Source organism: Varanus komodoensis, unplaced genomic scaffold (assembly GCF_004798865.1).
Source record: "Varanus komodoensis strain SLA01 unplaced genomic scaffold, ASM479886v1 scaffold7_3, whole genome shotgun sequence".
NCBI lineage: Eukaryota > Metazoa > Chordata > Lepidosauria > Squamata > Varanidae > Varanus > Varanus komodoensis.
The window spans coordinates 6837851-6860313 of record NW_025336480.1 but is presented as its reverse complement, the minus strand read 5'-3'; the positions used below and the strand labels follow the sequence as shown (position 1 = coordinate 6860313).

Here is a 22463-nt window from a genome sequence, read left to right as displayed (position 1 = left end):
CGGACTCTGTATGTAACTGTCTCCCAATTCTTTACTTCTGTGCTGCGTGTGATAGAATTACTCACCCCACCTTTAAATGCAAACTGAAAATAGCTGCTTGTGTTAACCAAAACATGTAGAATGGTCTTGAATACTCATCTTAATGTGCCTCTGGGGGGAGGGGGGGAAGCTTTATACCATGCAAGTTTTCAGTGAATGCATGCTGTGCTTGGTCGTGCCTCCACAATGACACAACTTTCTGTTCTTCTAATATATTTTGTCTCTCACACTTTACCTTTGAATAAAGAGAATGGAACAAGATAGTATTTTCTGGATTAACACTCCAAGGAATGCTAGCTGAAGATTTGGATTGTTCCACACATTATGTACTTTTTCAAAAGCAGTGAATCCTCAGAAATTAGAGCAGTAAATGTAAATACTTTGAACTCTTGCTGCATCACTGCTACTGTGAGAAAAATTGTCACTCAGACAATATATCAAAGCCAGAGGGACACACTTTGCACCACAATTTAAAGCAACAATAGTTCTTTAATCAAATGCAAACAAGCCCTGAAAAAAGCACTATGCAAGCCTTTACTTTAATTTTCTTCCTGTGTTATTGATGATTTCTCTCAGGTATCAAAATACTTATCTTAAACAAACAGGTCCTGTAGACATTTGGGTTGTTTAGCTCATGTTTCTCTCTCACTCTTTCTCACTCTCTGTCCCTGAATACTTTTAGGGGGAATATATTCTTTTCTGTTGGAAAAGGATTTAACCAAAATCTGAGCTGTATTGGCTGAGCAAAGTGAAATGTTTGGTTTAGCTCAGTTATTCAGAGTTTGCTGTTTGTCTGGACTGATGTTTATTACAAGATTGTGCCACTTAATGGTGATTTCTTTGTGAACTCAGAGTTTACAATTTGTGCCACTCCACGACTCCAGGAATTGTTTCTAAACCTGAAACTGCATGATATTCTGACAAACACTCATTTGTTTCAACAGAGCTTAACTCTCTTCCACTGAGGTTGTTGGGCAAATCTCAGTTTCATTGTCACTACTTTTAGTTCCATTTCACCCGTGAGCTATACATCAGCAATATATATTTATTTTATCACATACTGTGCTTGCTGGGGATAATCACCTGAAAAACATTGACTGAGACTTTGAAAATGCCCAGCTTGCCTAAGATTGTAAATACAGTTGGCATCCATTCAGTTTTACCAATGAACTTATGAAATGACAAATTTTCTGCAAAAAAATCAAGCCCTGGAAAAAAAATCTATTTTAAGAAATGTCCCACTTCACCTCACTGCTGATTTACAGAGATCCTATGATACATGATGTTTAAGGGCTTCCTCCTTGGCCCTGATTATTTAGATCTTAAGAATATTTAGATAAAGGGCCTAAAATTCCCAGAATGCTAGACTGTAGAACCGCTTTCTGTCTAAGCATGCATCACACTGTATCCTTAGAGGCTATGGGTGAAATGTGTAACCAGATGTTCTTTTATACAGCTGCTTCAGGCCACATTCTGATAATATCGAACCTTTTGAGACAAGCATTTATGGGGGGACACACAGAAGTGGTGGCAGGATCTTGCTAACTGGAAAACTAGGAAAACAGTAATAGGCAAGAATCTTAGCCTCCAGGAGCACATTCAGTGACTCCCCAGGTGCAAGAATGGCTGGCAATGAACTGAGTTTAAAATGAACTGCTTTAAGCCTGATTTGAATCAGTGTGAAATTCAGTTAATTTTAATCGAGACCTTTGGAATTAACCTCTGGGGAAGCTGCAGCTTCACTGGTGAATGTGACCTACCTCACTGGATTGTTGCAAAGATAAATCAGAGAGCAGGAGGACTATATAAATGGCCCCATGTTCCTTGCAAGAGGAAAAAGGGTGCAATGCAAATGAAATGCAACAACAACAATAATAATGTAATAATAATAAATACCTTTTTATGGTGAGGAAAAGCATCATGTTCTTATGACTCAGCTAGGCAAAGGGTGTGATCCCATGGGTTATTTACCTAGGAGAAACTATTGTTTAAGCTTTGGAGTCAAGCGAGCTAGGGGTCAGCCTTGAAGGCAGATGAAAAAAAATCACAACTTTGGAAACTGAAAGCAGTGAAGATGAAATGGATGGTCAGGGCAGGGTTGTTTTTAGTTTTAGTTTTTCCTGATATAGAGATTCAGCATTTTGGGTCAGAGTACTACATTTTCTTGCACACTTATCTTACCAGTGTTTTCTTGGAATGGACAGAATTGCACCTGAATAATGAAGAGCTAAAAGTGGTAGACACGTTTCTTTTTTAGATTGCCATATCAGTCTACAGGCTGGAGACTTCAGATGACCTGGTGGAGCAAGGGTAATGCTATTAACTAAGGAACTAGCCCTCATAATGAATGTCTTTAGTGAAAGGAAGCCCAAGAAAGTGATAGAGCAAAAGCCACTTAGCATTTATACTTTAAATGCTCTTCATGGGCCCATTTAACTCTGGATGCCATCTGCAACTGTTGGTTTTACAGAATAGGCTTATCTAGGCAGGCTAAAGCAATTTGATTTTTTTTTCAGTGCTTGTATGAATTGTCCAAATCCACACACATGTGTTAACTGGAACTTAATAACCCATTGGTTTGTACTTTCCAAATTCCCCAAGGCAATTTTTTGATGCAACAATGCATCTCAATGTATTTACCAATGCACATGCTGAGAGGAGATGCAGTTAGAAATGGGTTTTTTGAGAGAAAATACATTTTAATTCACTTGTTATTTATTTAATTATTTATTTAACACACAGCCTGCCTTTCTGTCCCAAATTTTCTCAGTAGCAAGAATCCTCTTGGACCAGTGGATGGCATATACATCCAAAATTAACAGTTATTTTGTTTAAAATTGTTAAAAAGGTTAAATATTTGGGAATTTCTCTCACAGCTAAATGCACAACATTGAAAGAAGATGACTATGATAAATTATTTAAGGAAATTAAGAGTGACCTGGAAAAATGGGCAAATTTGCAATTATAATTGTTGGGAAGAATGGCAATTATCTTTGTTGGGAAGAATAGTTAAAATGATTGTGTTACCAAAGTTTCTATATTTATTCCTAACAATTCCCATAAAAATTGATAAAAAATTTTTGGATGATATAAATACCCAAATTTTGAGATTTGTATGGAAAAAGAAGAAACCAAGAATTAAATTAAAAATGCTTCAAGACGCCAAAGGGAATGGGGGGGGGGTGGAGTTTGGCCTTCTGATTGGATGTTGTATTATCAAGCTTCTGTCTTAACATGGCTAAAAGAATGAATAACTTTAAGAAATAAGAGAATTCTGTATCTTGAAGGGCATGATTTGCAAATGGGTTGGCACGCTTATATGTGGTATGAGAAGTGTAAGGCACATGGTTGCTTTTTAAATCATTATATTAGGAAATCATTAATGTCGGTGTGGGAAAAGTTAAAGACAAAACTGTATATCAAATTACCAGGATGGCTTTCACCTATGGAAGCTCTTGTATATCCAAATGCATTGAATTTTGATATGACTGTGAGATATGATGATATTTTGGATAATAAAGGAGGATTGAAACTGAATCAAGAAATACAAGCGCAAGGAATTAATATCTCTTGGTGGCACAAGGTTCAAATGCAATCGAGATTTGTTAAAGATCATAGAATGTGGGGTTTTTATAAGGAGTTAACAACATTTGACCATGTGAGTTTAAAATCAGATGAGAAAATGATTAAAAGATTGTATAATTTTCTTCTGGATAGGAGAATGGAAGATGAACAAGTTAAGGAAACTATGATAACTTGGGCACAAAACTTTGGATACAATATTGAGTTAAAGAAATGGCAAAAGCTGTGGGATGGAAACATTAAAAGTAACATTAGCAATTTCATATACAGAAAACCTGTAGAAAATGTTTTATAGATGGTATCTATCCCCAAATAGATTATCTAAGATGTTTCCAAATATGTCAAATGGATGTTGGAAATGTAAACACAAACGGGGTACTTTTTATCGTATGTGGCGGACCTGTGATAAAGCAAAAAAATATTGGATTAAAATACACAAATAGCTTGAGGGAATGTTACAAAAACCCCTAATATTTATACCTGAAGTTTTCTTATTAGGCATTGTACCTGAGGATGTTGGTAATCAAGCAATGTATTTGATTTTACATGTAACTACTGTGGCAAGGATTGCATTTGCCCAACATTGGAAAAGTGAAGAACCACCTACCAATGAACTGATTTTAAACAAGATCTTGGACTGTGCCGAAATGGACGGATTGACTTTGTCTCTGAAGGAGAAAGAAGATACAGACTTCTATCAAACTTGGAATTCCTTTTATTACTGGCTAGAGAAATGGGGCTATGCATAGATATAAATATGTTTATGGATTACCATAAAAAGAAAAAGTTTGGGGGGCTGACCCAGTAGGTGTGATGTTTTTTGATGATTGAGGATTTTTTAGTTTCTTTCTGTTAGTTTTGTTAGTAGAAAATAACAATAAAACTTATTTTTAAAAAATTAAATAATTAAATATCTGGATTAAAACCAAATCTTAATTAAAACATGACATGAAAATAAATAAGTTTGAGACAAATGCACAATGATACAATACAAACAGCACTTATGAATTGAAAGTCAACAGCAGAGCAATTGATGTGACAAAGGCCTGCCTGAATGCAAACTTCTTTGCCTGTTTGTGGAAAGACAAAACAGAAGGGAAGCAACCTAATTTCTGTCTGTAGAGAATTCCAGCACTTGGGAATGCCCAGTGCAAAGGCTCCTAAATGTGTGCTTCTGGGAAAACTTTTGTGCAGATGAATACCTTACCCCCTGCAGATTAATGCCAAAATAGACAGAATGCATATAAAATGGGAACATGCAAAAGTGATAACCCAGAAATGGACTGAGTTGTGTATCTCTGAGCTGTTCCTATGACAACCAGCAACAGCAAATGAACTTTTAGGATGTGATGTGCTGATTCCCACCTGTGCCAGTGAACTACGATGCTAATACTGGGAAATCAGCACTGCCTATACTGGGCCACCTTGTCCCACATTTGACACGGGGCATCAAGCACTGCTATGCAAGGGTACAATCGCGAACCGCTCAGCACAGCATGTTCAGTCTGTCTGTTTCACTTTAGTTTGGGTGGTGCTAGAGACTGAAAAGCCCCTATCTGTGTATTTCTGCGCAAAGGTCTCTAGTGAATGAGGCCTAATGCAGTTTTCTTTTTAGAACCTTCTGGAAATCTGGGCTGAGTGTAATGCCACCCTAATAAGGACATCCATTTTTACCTTATTGCTGAATGTTCAGACTCATTAGTACAAAGACCCTAGAATGCAGTCTTCCATCTCTCCCATTGCTTCACTTTCCGAAAATACAGAAAATAGTAAGAAATGACTGGTAATGCCATCAATATCTGACTCACATAAGACATTATCCAGCTTGCAATATGCAGATACATGAAAGATCTTCTGCTTGCTATTTCAGCTAAGAATATTACGAACCTGTTCTGTCCAGCCTAGTCTGCACCCCTCAGACAAGGCCGTTGGTGGATGCATTTCTCTTGCGAAAATGGACCAAAGTTTTATAAATAGAAAGGCAATTGGCAGAAGTGACTACCAGGCTTCTCCTGTATGCCCCAGGGCAGGAAGTGCAGTGTGGAAATGGGGCTCTACAGTCCAGTGTTCTCTGCGGTTTGGTAGCCCTCTTATCCCTGGCAGGTGTTCAACGTATGCAGCTACCTGCTCTTTCTGCAGACCTTGAAATTGGCAAGCAGTTTAAGATTTATTTAGCATTTGTTGAGAGTTTGCATATTTAAAATATTCTTCCATGTGCAATACGGAAGCCTATTCCCAAACAGTTGCTCCCCCATCCCCGGTTAACAAACGAAGAAACAAACCTTCTGTAAAGTGGGTGCACTGGCTGCTGTAGAGCAAAAGTCTACTGAGTCATGTTGGCCACCATAATTTCCCAGACTGTTTGTCTTGAGTGGGGCTGTAGCAGCCAGTGTGCCCACCTTTCAAGCAACTTTTTCTTCTTCCCCCTGCCCCTTCTTATTGTACAAGAACTGGATGGGGAAGTGACTGAGCAGGGACGGACCGACATTAACTATCCCTCGGCCAGTGGCAGTGCCAACCTTAGGGAGCGGGACTGGGCAAGATGCCCCCCCATCTCCTCTCATCAGCCAGTTACTTGATCACTCCTTTCTGTCAAAGAAAGGAAGAAAGACGGAGGGACCAATGGACATATTCGTTCCCTTCCACACCAACAGGACCACCACTAGGTGGTAGGAAGGAATTGACTGCATCCCTTTTATTTTTCCAAAATGGGGACAGTGCACCTACAGTTATTGTAAGAACTTTTGTAAAAGCAAGAACAGGAGCCTGTTTTTTCTTTCCCTGCCATTTGGGGATGGTGGTGGTAGTGGGGGAGGGAATGAGTCCTTTGTATCTGTTTGTTTGTTTGTTCAAGCACAGAGGAGTGATCAATGACGAAGTGACTGGAGGGCATCTTGCCCAGGCCCACTCTAGAATTTGGCAGTGCCGCTGGCTGACCGGTAGCTGAAGTGCGGTGGGGGACATGGAAGGGAGGGTTGGCAGGGCCCACACTCAGAGCCGGGATAACAAATCCACATTCAGACTGAGAACTTCTGTAGGGTTACAATTACTCTGCTTGCTTCTTGCCTTTCAGCAAGGGCCAAAAACGTGCTTGTGTCAACCCTCTTTTGGCTCTGTAAAGGCTGGAACTTGTGTACTTCTGACATTTAAAATTTAAAGAGAACACTGTGTGAGTGTAATCATCATCATCATCATCATCATCATCATCAAGGTACTAGTTCTGGTGCTGTGGACTTTTCCTCTCCAGCCCACTTGTCACCAAATGCAGAGAGCTTTATTCTGATCCTACAGGAACAGGCGTAAACCTATTACACGCTGATGCAACCCTATATTCCTGATTATTATTAGCATCAGAGATTCAGGCTAGCGCAAAATATGTCAGAACAGCATTAGATTGAAAGAAGAACTTCAGCTATTTCATACATACTTTGCCTTGATAGAAGTGTGCTAAAATGCTAGGGTCTTGCAGTTAGTCATTTTCCCTCTGAGCTTCACTGGGTGAATTCATTTAACCAGCAAATGTACTTGGGACTGATAAATGTCTGTGCTGGGTATTTTAGAACACTGGCTATTTAAATTTGCCCTGGCAGGCCTGTCTTTGAAACAGCCCAGCATTGTTTTCTTCCAAAGAAGGTACAAAAACCCATGCTGCCAAATGCAGGTCTGAATACCATTGAGTAAACTAGACATAATAATACTAATTTGCACTCTTGCAGCTTTCTTTCCGCTCCGAAATGTAACATTGTAAAATTCGGTCTCAGGAGCCCTGTCTTGGTGTGTCATGTTTTGAAGCAGCTCTTTGCTGGCAGGCAGGAGGGAGGGAAAGACAAATAGCAGGTGATGTCATAATGACCCAGAACTGGCAGGCCTTTGTGCATAGGAAGATACTACACAAGAGAGGGAGGAACTCATGGCAAGCCGGTAGATCTAATTCTGTACATTGGAATTGCTGCATTTAGAGCTCACCTACATTCATAAATCATGTGAGAAACGGCTGGATGGTTTTCCCCCTCTGATAAATGTTAGCCATTATATACTTGTGCTAAGGATGTAGAAGACAGTTGTTTCCATTGGTTTTTGACCAGGATTTACGCAATTCACAACTTCCACACCAAACATGGGTTGAGACACAAACTATGATCCAAGCTCACACATTTTCAGGCTTGCAGTGTGTAGACATACATTTGAAAAATGTGTGTGGAAAAATCTGTTCATTCATACAAATAATTTAAATAATTAGACAATAATACATACAGTTCAATGGTGTGCATAGCTGATGTGTACATTTGGAAAAATGCACCCATATTTTCAGGAAAAAAGAAAAAAATCTGATAGGGACACAGGCTGGAGTGAGATGTAGTTTGGGTTGCTTTGGGGAACCCTGGTTTTGCTGAGTCACTGTTTTTAATGTGTATTGTTGATTCTTAAAGTTCTTCTTCCCCCAACCTTTTTGGGATTAATGGATTCCCATGCAAAGTTTTTGGAAAACCAGTTAGATTAGTGGCCCTGAAACATAATTTTCTATCTCTCAGTAACTTGCTTTGTAATATTTAGTAACTTTTACCCAGGTCCCTTCCACCCACCCCTACTGTAAAATGAGAAGGAACATATATAGGAATGCCATGAGAAACAGGAAAAGCTCTCTTGTGAACAGAATCGTGGTGAGAAGCGAGGCTCACTGCAAGCAGACCACCTTCCAGTCCCGCTCAGAACCCAGAAGCACCATCTCTTGTCTGTAGGTCAATCCACCTTCTAATTTTCCACTCTCAAAGAGAGATGACCTGGCTGTCAAGTATCAATAGAACTGGACTCTGAGTAGCAAATGAAAAAGAAGCCCAACTGCTGAGGAATATCAAGGTTTGAGAGGGCTGATCAAAGGGTCTTGGTTCTTGTTTGGGGCTTGAGCACCTGCTGCTCACTTGCTCCTGATTATATTGCAACGTTCCCTGAACTACTTTAACAACACAGCAGGACGAGGCAAGATCTAAGCAGCAAACTTGGGATGGCAAGCAGAGTTATTTCAAAGAGATTCCAAGAACCTGGTGTAACAAAAGGAGATCATGCAGAGTTCTGCCACAGTCCAAGCTCAGAAAAGAGGAAATGCCTGGTGAGATCTATTCAGGCTCCACCACAGGAAGAGAAGATCAGGTGCTAAGATACCACATTCTCATTAAAAACAAGGAAATGGATGTCGCCTGTGCACAAGCAGTAATTAACCCAATGGCATATATTTATCAGAGTCTGTCATTGTTTACCAACAGTATAATGAATCCTGATTGCAGAATTAAACTCTCGCACTGAAGCTGCAGATTCAATCTAGCAAGACCCAGCAGCTGCTCAGGGACAGACATCCTAACCTGGTTAAGGGATGTTCTCAGACACAGTGGTAAGATTAGGATTGTCAAATGTGGTGCTAGTGTGAAGTGATTTCAGTCAAGCAGAAAGATTAGCACTGCTGCCAGCTGTGGCTGTTTGATCTGCTGCATGCAAGGGAGAGGCAGCTCTTTAAGAACAGGATTGTGGAATGCTCTGGCGCATCGACGTTCGGGCGGAGGTACTTTCTCAGAATGTTGAAAGGATGCAACCGTGTCCGGCAGCAGATGCCCACAGGCCTCTGAATGCCCCTGGATGCTTAGTGGAAGGCCCACGGTCTGATGATGCCGAACTCTGCTGCCGCCATGCCTCATGCCCTGCATTTTGCCATCCAGACTATTTTTGCTATCTATTTTCGCTATTGTTATCTGGGGTGGAGGGAGAAGGCTAGGACACCAGTTAGAACTGGCACAACTGCATGGCCCTGGCATCTTGACTTCCTACTCCCCAACCCCCTCCCCTTTGTTCTCTCTCAAAGATCCAGTTGCAACCTTGTTGAGGGGTGTGGTTTTTTCCACACTGGCTGCAAAGGAGCAGGAGGTGGGCTCAGCCTTTGGAGGCCATGCCCCAGGACCAGGGGACCACAGTGCATGGACTCTGAAAAATCCTATGCTCTCCCAGGTGAGGTTGGGAGGCCATAGGATTGTGCCCTTTCTCACTTTCCGTCAGATGCTGAAGCTCCAGTTGTGCACCTAACTAGAGGGAGAGTGCTCAAATTCTCCTTTGGCCATCATGGTGAAATATCCACTGTAGTGGAAGTGACTGTGCATATGTTATATTCCTCCATGGCATTTAAAAATGCTTTTAATCTGATTCCTTATAACCTGGGTGCATCATTTTACATTCACATTTTACATTCACATTTCTCCTTTTAATGCAATTTTCTCAGTGTAGGGATATATATTTCAAGCTGTTCACAATCCATTTTTGTTTTAACCAGCCTAAATAATTTGGTGCTGTCAGCCAGTTTAGCCACTTCACCATTTACCTCTAACTTCAGATTTATGAACAACTTAAAATCTCAAGACTGAATAGAGATCCTTGAAGGACCTCACTGTTTACAACTCTCCATTGCCAGAATTGACCATTAATACCTCCTGTCTCCCCGTTCTTTAGCAAGTTACTGATCCAGAACAGAATCTCTTCTTTTATCCCATGATTGCTAGTTTTGGGAATTAAGGGCACAATCCTTTAGGGACGCCCAGAACCTCTCAGGATCAGAATTATGGACATCATATGCAAGGCAGGAGAAGCACAGAGGGGAAAGTCATCTCCATACTTCTCTCACCCTGCAAGACAGCAGGACAGCTGGGTTTGGCTTACTTGTGGGAAGAGAAGGGAAGAAAAGATGGATTCTGAGGCCCCAGAATACTTTGTTTCTTGACAGTACTGGTCTGTTCCCATCACTGCCTTAACATCTTCTCCGAGGTCACTTTTGTGACCTCGGAGAAGTAGCCAACATTGTTCTTTCTTTGGTGGCTGTGAGGGGGATGTTTCTGGTGGGGGAACTGGGACTCTGAAAAATCCTGCGGCCTTCTCACTGCTGCCTAGGGGCCACAGGATTGTGCTGTAAGGTAATTAGTCAAGTGCCTTTTGAAAGTCCAAATGAACATTGTCCACCAGATCATCTCTATCCATATACTTGATGCCACTCTAAAAGAAATCCAAAAGTTTAGTGAGAATAGACTTATCTTTATGAAAGCTATGTAGATCCTTTTTCAAGGAAGCTTGTTCATTTTATCTTCAATAATGTTTTCTACAAATTTACCTACAACAGAAATTTAGCTAACCAGACTGTAATTTTCTGGTTCCCAACCTAATCCCACATTTTTTAAAAAATGGTGCTGTGTTGGCCACTTTCCAGGCTTCTAATGCAAAGGCTAATCCTGAGAAGATATTACACATTTTTTCTGGAAAATCAGCAAGTTCACATGTGAGTTCTTTAAGTACTCTTGTAGAGATGCCATCTGGAATTAGTGTTTTGTGTGTTTGTTGTTTGTCAGTGAAGTCTATAACTCCACCTCTTGCCAGGAGCATTTGCCTCAGTTCTTCGGATCCTCTTCCTGAGAATGTCAGTTGAGGGCTAAAAATTTGCCCTACATTTTCTTCAATGAATATGGACAAACAATATTAATTGAATATTCATTCAACTTATCTGCAATTTCTTTATCCTCTTTTAACACTCCTTTAAATTCCTTGTCATCAAATGGTCCAATCAGCTTCCTAGACACTTTCCTGCTTCAGATGTATTCATTATTATTTTTTATTGTTGGTTTTCATATTATTAATGATATTTTTTCTTTTTTGCATTTCCACTTTGTGAAAAAACTTCCACTCGCTGATGGAAAATCTTCCTTTCTTTAACAGCATGATGATGATATAACATGTAGACATGGAGGTATCTTGCCTGACCTGCATTATCCATTCTAGCTGAGCTATGATTGTTGCTTTGAGTAAATCTAAGCATTCTGGAAAAATTTGACCCTCTAGATTTGCCCTTTCCCTTTCTCATTATCGTTCAGTTGTTACAATACAATATTAGTGAATGATGCCCCTTTAGGTTGTTTTTTTTAAAACCCTTTAATGTTTTGCGTATGGTGCAAATGTCTTTCTTTTCACACAGGGTGCAGGAAAACCACTCCTATCTTTGGGATGTGTTTTAAAAAGGATGTCTGAACTACCAATATGGAAACATTTTATTATGGAGTTTTGTAACTAAAATGTGGAGGATGGCAATTAAATATCTGAACTACCAGTTATGCTAGATAGTAACTAATTTAATTCTCTGTATATGTATTGCTGATTTCCAGTCTACTTTTTCCTCTTCCTTGAAGCTCATGTAAGGCAGGGCCTAGTTAGCATGGTCAGTTCTCTTATAATGACAAGGTTTCTGCATCAGCTGTTTGATTCATGCAGTTACCACAATAATGCTTACTTGCAATTCAGGTCATCTACAAACCTGAGGCTAAAATTCAGATACCATTAAGATCAGAATGAATGAGAAACAAGGACATAATCTGTAAGGTCATAGCCATCTTAAATCTGTAAGTCACACTCAGAGAAAGCATAACTAACATTCAGAACTTCACTAAATGCTTGCAGACTATATACATATCAGGAAAAAATAACTTTTTCAAACAAACACTCAGAATAATCAACAGAGAATTTGATACTCCATAAATTCTCTGTCAAGATTTTGTTTCAGATCTCTGGTGGTTAATGAAGATTATAACCTTAAAATACAGTATAAAACAATATATAATATAAAATAATTTGCATAATATATTTTAAGTAATATGAAACCATTTGCATAATATATAATATATAATAGAAAGCTATTTGCATACAAGGCTTTTTCTTAATCAACAATAAAATCCATTTAAAGCCTCATGAAATTACTCAAAGTAGAAGCTAACCTTCATCTTGTGCCAGAAAAATGACAATGCTGGCACCAGGTGAACATCTTTGGGGGGAGTGATCCATAGTCTGTGGGCCACCACCGGGAAGACCTTCTCCTTTTGGCTGCCCTCTGAACTTCTGCTGAAGAAGGGCCTCAGATGATGATGGCTGTGTTCATGCTGGGGAAGGCAATTCTTTGGGTGACATGGTCCCAAGCCAGAGAACTCTCTACTTTAAAATTAGCATTGGCAAATGCAACCAGAAAGCTGCCATGCCCCTGCTGGTGCTGGTCTGGCTGTACTTCAAGGAGCCAAGGCAGTGTGGGTTAGAAACAGCGTGCCCGCAGCTGAGCTGGATCCCTCAGCCAACAGTATAGTTCTGTGGGTGGGGGCACTCAAGAAACCACCATGAATTTCCTCCATATTAGCAGCTCTGACTCCCATTTAGCCAACCAATGCCAAGCAGACTCACAAGCAGCAGCTGTGCCAAGATGCTGATCAATGATGCCGCCAGACTCACCTGCCCCACAGGTTTGTGCCTGCTTTGTCCCATCCTCCCCTTGCGATCTCCTTCCACCTGCATTTACATGCAGTGGCAGAAGTGGTCAAATGCTCTTCTTGAAGAACAAAAGCTCCCAAAACTTACATAACAATTTGGGGGTGCTGTGGAGAGTAAGCTACACTTATGTCTGGCATCCTGAGGGCTCCCTGGGCTGGGGTTGCCGCCGGGCTGTCGGTGGTATGGCTCTAGCAGCACTCCGGGTACAGATACAGGGAACTTTAGATGACACACTTGCAATATCCTGATGGCTTCTTTGACTCGAGCACCGATGAAGCACATGTCCTGCAGTGGCTGGGCTTGGCTAGTCTCAGGGTGAGGGCAGCTGGTCAGGATATGGGTGGTTGGAAGTGAGAAACTGTATTTCGGATGCAGGGAAAAAAGAAGGAAGGAAACGGATACTGCACATGAGTTAAGTGTTGCGTGATGGTGTAGGAAAGCATTTCCTTTGCATTTTGGCTTAGACTCTGATTATGTATACATCACTTACTTGGCCTACATATGCACTGAAGTGTGCAGTTCCCTCAGTCAATCATTTATGAATTCTGAAACTTTCATGGATCTACAAATACAGTAAACCAGAAAAAAGAAAGGAAACGGGGGGGGGGGGGTAGCTGAATTGGATTGTGTGTCTGTAACTCAAAGGGAATTGACCATTGGATAGAGGATGTGGTTACCATGTGAGTATTTGGGACCAATTTTACCAGGGCCAGTAAAGAGAACTAAATGTGAAAATGGAATTTGTTTGCAGAACACCATTTGATGTGGAATTTTGCCCTGTCAAAGCGGGTCTCTAATGGCATGAAGGAAGGGATTGTCCTGTGGCACAAAAGGGCTGTGAAAACATGGGAGTAGTACTCAGCCAGATTGGATTATCCTGAGAGAAAGACGGAGAGGTAAATCAGTTTATTCTCATTACACAGACTAGGGGATGAAAGCAGGCAGCATCAAACCTACAGAAGAGTTCTACAGGGCAAGCAACCAACTCTGTGTAGCCAAGCCTTCCTCTACATTAGTTTGCTCTTTGATTTATTTATAATTAGCATTCTGTGCACTGCCTTAATGTGCTAAAAAGCCATCAGGGGTGAGCAAAATAACCTGAAAGAAGAAACCCTTAAAATAATAAAGCCAGGAACAGTAAAACCATTAACATATTTAAAGCATGCATCTCAAAAGATCATATTGAAATGATGTACCCTGATAACCAGAAAGCAATTGGCAATCACACAGTTATGATACCATCTTTGCATTTTGTGAGGAATGCATATATTTACTTAACTATTTTTAATTTGAGATGGTGTTTTTAATTTCAATTTAATTTTAAAAATTATTTTTTCTTTTTCTGACATATTTTATTGTAATTTGATGCACTGTTATATTAATTCAAACCATTTTAATTCTACTTGTAAGCTGACCTGAGTGCCATTGTTTTGACAGAAGGACGGCAGGGAATCGAATGAATGAATAAAACCCCAACATTCCAAAATGTTGCTCCGTTTGACAACTGTTACTTTGAATGACCAGTCATTTTCACCACCCAACAGCAATTTTATGGCGTCTGCTTACAAACAGCATGAGGCCCACTTGGGATAATGGAGTTAAAATGGATTGATTCAAGGTAGAATGGCCACTGATCCAAATCCACGCTGAAGTCCCAACAAGAGATTTCTGGCACATTTTGACACGATACTGTATATCACCAGTGAACATGAAGAGCATGTGGCACTCTCTAGTCACTAGGATCATGTGATTAGGATCTCTTAAGAGCAACCAGTGTGATCCTGGCTGTGATCCAGTGACAAGGGGTTGTGTGAATCGCTGCAGAGGGGAAGGGAGCTGAATGCACGGGGAAGTTTTCCTTCCCACAGTCTGTGATGGGCTGGCCTTCCATTTCTGTGCAGGAGGCCCTCCCGTCTGCTTTCAAGTAGCTGCACAAAGTGAATCTCTATGCATACCTGTGCAGAGCACTTCTCCACCTAACTTCCACATAGTGGGTATAGGACTGCAGCCATTACGTTTTAAAAGACACGGTGTCTTTATTTTTCCTTTGGGCAATCAGCTGGGAAGCCAGTCAGTTTTTTTGCTGGGATTTTTCTTCTGTTCTGCCCTGCTGCCATGCTCATGGATCCAGATCAAGATCAGCTGATGCATTCAGTGCAATTGATTAGTGAAATACTTTCCTGGGCAATGCTGCTTCAGGCTATAAGTGAAAAAAAGGCATGTTTGAATACCAAGTGTATGTTTCCACTTGACGATGGCTGAGAATTTCATCTAATTCGTTTTTTATAAGAACTTACCAAAATTTTGCAAATTCCTTCATGGATGTTGAGATTAAAAGGATAATTAAAGGTCAGAACTGGGAGAAAGCAAAATTGATAAATTTGTGCACCAGGGTCCAGAGTTTCAAATGCTTTGCTGCTAAACATTTAGGTTTCAGTCCCTACATATTCATGTTAGCATTGATTTAGGGTTGCCACATTTTTTCTGACACTGTGCTCCTCTTTAGTAACTGTGTGGTAGACGGGCACATCTTGGTTTGCTTCATGCTGGGGATATTTCTACCTATTGAATTTGTCTGGACCAGAGGGATGAGAATTTTGTATTTTGACGTTTTTAAATTTCAGTGCAAATTTTCCAAAATGTGCACATTTCTTTATCTATCTCATGGAAAGCCCTTGAGAGCTTAAAAATTAGGATATAGGAGAAAGTGAAACTGACAGATCTGTCCATCCCAGTTTCTGTACAGGAGGAGGCATGCTTCAGAGTACACTTCAGCCGAGTCTTCGCTCTCGCTTCCTATTCCTTTTGGAAGGTGATATGTTTCTGATGTGGTCTGGTCTTCAGTCATGTGGCACTCTGTATGCATCCAAAAGTAAAGCATGGAAACATTTCCCATTTGATTTTGCTGAGTGTATCAACTGCTCTGAAAAGAAGTTTGGGGAAACGATTTTATGGAATTCAATAGCTTTGCTTTCTGATCCAGAAAGCTAATGGCTTAGAAATGAACCTCTAAAAGTTTGCTTTAGTTTGGAATGGCATGGGAGAAAAGCACACAAGGTTTATATCTGTTCTGTATCTGTCAAAAGCTCAGTAGCATCAATCTCTGTCTATTACTTTGTTCCTAACGGATTGTTATTACTTCTTCTTTTTGCCTGTTGAATTTTGTCAGTTGCCTTTTTGAATACATCATCCTGTGATTATGGAATATGGTTGTTCTAAATCTGTTCTCTTTGTGCAAGTAAACAAAAAGATAGCTGCAGACAGGGGGAAAATTACCACTGAGTTACAATGTCAACTACAAACTAAGGACTTGTGAATCAATAAGTTTCATAGATGCACTTTTTCAAAAGTTCATGTGATTTGTTTTTAACTGAGCTTCTCTCTGTAATGTCTTTTCCAGAGGTGGAAGAATTATAATACAGCAAATTTCAATGTATCCATTATTGACTTTTCCAGACTAGATCTAGAAGGACTTTCAAAGCAAGTCTGTAAATTAAATAAATCACACAATTCACAGTGAACAGAGAAGTAGCAGATGAGGGAGAGGATTGTTTCTGTGAATGGTGGATATTTGGTTAATTTGCAGATGCCAAAACAAAATGGGAGGAAAGTAGCCAGAGATAACATTTTATCAGTGCCTATTTCAGAAATGTATGAGCAAACTAGGAGTTTCAAAACTCACTTTTAATCCCAGGGCAGTTGGCTTTTCCATGTGGGGATGAGGGGAAATCCAGCCTTTGACTTTTCTTGCACTTAACAGCAGAAGGCAGTGTAGCACCATGTCTGAAAAGAAGAAAACTGCCCTGGATACCTTGGAGGATTCTTTCTTTCTACAACACAAGATGGGGGTCTTTTCATTCCTGAAGTAACCCAGCTTCTTATCTGGCTCCTTTAAAATAGGCTAAATGAAATGACATGTCTTTGGTTAAAACCCTTTTTAGGTGTACAACTTCTGCATGAAGAAGTTGGGAATGGGTTTGCTGCACTGGCAGATTAGAGCCCAATGTTTCTGTGTGGGTCAATTATGCCAGGGATGTGGAAACAGTATGGTGTAGTGGTTAGAGCATTGTGCAAGGGCTTGGGAAATCTGTGTGCAAGTCTCCACTCCACTTAATGACTTTGGGCCAATCAATAATCTTCAGTCTAACCTTATTCACAGGGTGAGGATACAAAAGGGAGGAGAAGCATGTATATGGCTTTTGCTTCTTGGAGGAAATTGGGGGATATAAATGTAAACGTTCTGGCCTGCAGATTCTCCCTGGGTTTCTTTGGTGCTCACAAACAGCAGGTAACAGTGAGGATACAGTCAGCAGGAGAAGTCACTGGCTTTGGGAAGGGTGGACACTCTTTCCAGCATGGACTGAATTCTTTTGCACAGCATGCAAAGTCATAGACCCAGCTGGTGCCTCTCCTACTGTTAGCATTTATTCCCCTCAGCCACTGTGCCTGCCATTCAGCCCTAAGGTACATCACCTTCTGCCTCTTTTCACTGGTCCACACATAGAGGCTGGATGGCTAGAGCAGCTCATGCAGTTGCCGCTCTTTCCAGAGGACTCTGTGGTGGTTGTACAGCGGACAATGAAAGAAGCCATGATGGCATGGAGAAAACAGAACAAATCATTGTTTTTTTTATCATGGTTTCTAAAGACCAACCTCACCATGATGAAATACCACAACTGGGCTGTTTGGATGTCAGAGCAGATCAACAGTGGTAAAAAAAAATCACCATGGTTGGTGTGTTTTCTGACAGGCTTTGTGTGTAGAATTCAACAAGAGGGAAGACCCTGATGTGTAACTGAATGAAAGCAAAAGAAAATGATCTTGCACCTAAAGACAAACTTTCATTTTGTCCATGTTTCAGAGAAATGCTTTTTTTGTCTTTGTTTTTGTCAGGGATCACAAATAAAATGGAACCATAAAATATTGCCATTTTATAACACTCCTAAAATGTAAGAAGCTGAGTTGATTAATATTGTCCACTGAAGCCACAACTGTACCTTGCTAAAGTAAAACCATGAAAAGAAATTGTATATCAAAACTATTGCTAAATGTGCATTCAGTCATCTGCACCTACCTTCTGGTGTGTAAAAAGCATCCTAAAATATTACATTAGAAAAGCTTCTTAGTGCTGAAACTCTTATGTGATTATTCAAGTGGAAACTAGTACAAAACTTTAATATGAGTATAAAGCACTCCTAAAATATGTAAAACCACATGCGAAAAGCTACAATTACTGCAGCATGTGCCAGCCTGGTGTGGAAGAGAGGAGTTCAGCTCCACGGGCAAAGGTTGGGGTGCACGTAGCAGGTACATGAAGCTGTACTCACACAAGTGGGGCAGGCACCCTTCTCTGCATATACATTTTGCACCTAGAGAAGGTGTGAGGTCTTAAGTGGGAGAAAAACACCAACCAAGATAATCTTCGGGCTCAGTCTTAAGTGCTTTCTAAAGTCTTTTTCTGTTAAGGTGCCCAAATCCTTGTCATTCATGTTTTGGAACTAGTTTCGTGTGCAGCATGCAGGCTGCCTTTGCCAGGAAAAGTTGCAACTGAGGGAGAAAGAAAAAGGACATGTTCTTCACTGAAGGGTGTCTGGATTGCTGTTCTCAGTTCCAGCACTGTTCTTTATTCAGCTTCTGTTCTTTGAAATCGCACCCAGTTTCTTCTAGACACAAATATGTCCAACTCATCTTTGTGAATTAATGGTCTGGAAATGACACTGATAACATTCTTCTGATGTGTTTAGATGGTTCTAGTGTGGGCTGTGCATCCCCATTGCCACTGTAACTTAGAAATCCCACACCTTGCTCCGCAGCTTAATTGGGTCCTATTCTGAAACATGGTGTATCTCCTCAGAGCTGAAAACCGAAATAGTAATATAAAGGATTTTATTCAGTTCATTGTCGATAATCACTTTATATCCCTTTGAGGGTTTACCAATCATTTGTGTGCGTGCCTGTGTGTTTTTAAATGATAACTTGCTCACTTGGAATGAGCTCATTATTTAAAGACAGACTAATGAAGGCCCTTGTTCTGTTTTGACAGTCATAGGCACTTCTTTGTTTGAGTTGTAAAAAGGATAATCTGGAGAGGGCAGCAACAGAGTCCTGGCCAGGAGGAGGAAATGAAGGGAAAGAAGAGTTTGGAAATAAAGTGAAGTTTTTGCACATCCAACCAGCCTTGTTCCTGGATCCTCCTTACTGGAAATACAAAGGCAGAACACAATGCGTTGCGTGCATGTGCATTGTGGGTTCTCAGATGGCATGCACACAGTGTGAAGAGTAGCAGACCTTGCCGTGATAACGTCCTAACATTCAGCACTGCAATTTCCCCTTAGCAAGGAATATTAGCCTTTCATTGACACAGGAGCAAGAAAAAGGATGGTAGGTCATGGGTCAGAGTGGGGCTAGGTCCAGTTCTTGGCCCTGATGGCCACAGTGTGCTCTTATGAGCCCGACCTCATTCTGAATCCTGTCCTTTTGGTCACACCAGAATTTGGCTGCCAATCCAGGTGGCTTTAAAAGGGAATCAGACAGAGTCATGAGGAGGAAGCGATGAGTGGCGGCTAGCCTTGCTGGCTGTGTGCCCCCTCCGTTGCCAGAGGTGGCCGGCCTGCCTGCCTGCACCAGTTGCTGAGGAGCTTGGACGGGGGAGGTCTTGCTCCCATCCTGCTTGAGGGAGCCAGTGGGCAGCTGGTTTGCCACCACTTGTACAGATTGCTGGCCTAGATGGACCTTGGGTCTGATCCAGAATGGCTTTTCTTCTGTTCCAGTGTTCTGACAGCAGGCCGCAAATGGGCTTTTATGTAGAAAGGCAACCTGGCTATTGCTTTACCTGGTTTGCATCACTTTCTCACACGTGGGTGACGTGTTGCAGAAAACATGAAAAAGTGGCTCTAACTCCTCAGCAAATGGAATGATCTTTAGCTTTTTCTGAATGAATGCTACTGTTTCTTCAGGTTGGAAGTGATGAGCAGAGGCTCCTTAAATGACAGGTAGCATTTAAAATCCACCATCAGAACATCATTTCATTCATAAGGAAAGGGGGTGTTTTGCAGTGTTTTTTCTGTTGTTAATCTGTTCAAGTTCTCTCTCCTAGTCACAGACTATTGCTCAGGGCAGAACTTCAACTAAGCATTTAAAGAAGATGAATCAAGAAATCAATTAAGGCATATTTAGTCTTCAGTACTGCAACCACTTATGCCCACTTAAGTCCTATTGATTGCTGCAGAATCTAAATTCGTGTAACTGGTCAGAGGACCATAGTCATAAGCATTGTATTTTTGCTTTTTGGTTTTGTTTTTAAATGCCAGAGGGTTGCCAGCTGGCTGACTGTAAACTGCAAAGGCTGGTAATTTTTTTTTCCAGCAGAGCCTCAGTACTAGCGGCAGAGCAGCAAATTTTGAAGTGCCAGAGCTTATCATGACCGTGCCTCCTAGGAGAAACCGGAGTCACAGTCCAGCACAGTGATATCGATTTCCGTATCATCGGTGGTAAAATTGCCACATACAGTAGTACAACCTGAAAGCCACATTACCTCCCCCTTCATTTGCCACCGCAAGCAGGCTCTGCTCGTATAAATCAGCGCACCTGCACTGAAAAACGCCCTGGAGCTGTACCCACCTGCGTGGCTAGTCCACTGTGATGCTGTTCAGTGTTCATTTAGACCATGGATCTTTTGCCCACAATATCGGGCGGGACCCCATGGGTTGCTCTGCTGATTCCACTGAGCCCCTGATTCTGTTGTGTCTCTGCTGATTCTGTTCTGCTCAACAGAGAATTAGGGAGGAAACAGGAACGAATGGAAATGCTTGTTTCTGAAATTGTGCAGGCCAAGGGAGCTCAGATAAGGGAGTTCCACAGACCTGCCCAATCTGGAAATGGACCTTTCTGATTGTCTGGGGATGCTCTAGGAGGCATTGGACTCCCGTTGGGAAAGCAGTGGGTCCAATTGTGCAACAGAATTGGAGGAAGAGGTCATTCAAGGAACTGTCTTGGTGGGGACATAACAGAATTGGATGGAGATGCAGGGCCATGTCGGATGCTGCCCATAATGGATGATCTTTTTTTTTTTTTGCACATTTTTTATTAAGATTTTAAACTAAAAAACTAAAAAATGATCAATCATCAAATACATCAGACGTACTGGGTCAGCCCCCTATAACATATCTTTTTAACATTCTATAATCATATTCAAATCGATTTATAAAAATTTACAGACATCTTTAAATCTAAGCCAAGTCCCATTTCTCCAGCCAGTCGTAAAAAAGGTCCCAAGTTTGGCAGAAGTCAGTATCTTCTTTCTCCTTCAATAATAGAATCAATCTGTCCATTTCTGCACAGTCCAAAATCTTTTTTAAAATCAGTTCCTCAGTGGGTAGCTCCTCACTCTTCCAGTATTGAGCAAGCGCAATCCTCACCCATAACAGGTGATCTTGGTGGCATATTACCCCTTTTAGGTGGCATCAGGAGGGACTGGTGATCCCTTTTTCAGTAGGGTTTCTTATCTAATGCGGCTTCTACTGTGAGTTTTATGCATGCCATCCATGGTGCTGAATGCTACCTCCCAAATATGTTCACCATCACGGATAGCTTCCATAAAGCTCAAAATAAAAGCTGCAGTACCTAAGGAGGCCCCACGGGCATAGGAGTCACCACCCGCCCCTGCTAGCTGTGTGAACGGAAGCTGTCCTTCTCTGTCTCCCTGATTTTGGGAGACCTCTGCAAAGGTAACCTTGCTGTGCCCTTCTTCTGTCCTTCCAGGTGAGCCTTCAAGATGGTCTTCATCACACTGTGACTGCTGCTGCAAGAACGGGAAAGGCGACAAGGAAGGCGAGAGCGGCACGTCCTGCAACGAACTGTCCACGTCCAGCTGCGACAGCCAGTCGGAGGCCAGCTCCCCTCAAGAGACCGTCATCTGTGGCCCCGTGACCCGGCAGTCCAATATACAGACTCTCGATCGACTCGTCAAGAAAGGGCCAGTGCAGCTACTGCAGCAGTCAGAAATCCGGAGGAAAAGTGACCTGCTGCGAACATTGACGTCTGGCTCTAGGGAATCCAACTCTAGCAAAAAAAAAGCAGTGAAGGAAAAGGTCTCCATTGAGGAAGAATTGGAAAAATGCATCCAGGATTTCCTCAAAATCAAAATCCCAGACAGGTTTCCAGAAAGGAAACACCCGTGGCAATCTGAACTGTTACGAAAGTACCATCTCTAGGAGTGGGGCGGAGGCAAGGAAAATCACCTTCTTACCATTTGCAGGATGAGTCCTCCATGATAACGAAATAACAATAATCATGTGTTAGGTCACCAAAAACAATCCCCTCGCTACAGTGCTGCCTAATTTGCATATTTCACTGAAGCATCTCACTCTAAACAATATATTGTTCTCTCTCCCCTGCGGTAGGAGAATTAACAAGGAATTCTTTGGTTCGGCTCCTGACATGGGTCTGGTGCTTGCAATGCCACGTGCACATGAGGCCCGAGAGTAAAGGCACGTGTGCAAGTAGTACTGCGG

General features: G+C 41.4%; 1 protein-coding gene across 1 annotated transcript in view; it reads left to right on the top strand.

The window, feature by feature from the left end:
- The window catches only part of KCTD16 (potassium channel tetramerization domain containing 16), a 175217-nt gene extending 153054 nt beyond the window's left edge, over positions 1-22163 (top strand). The window contains exon 2 of the mRNA XM_044454434.1: positions 21712-22163. Within this exon, the coding sequence (XP_044310369.1) occupies positions 21712-22163 (452 nt within the window). The remainder of the gene's footprint in view (positions 1-21711) is intronic.
- Positions 22164-22463: the final 300 nt, after the last annotated feature.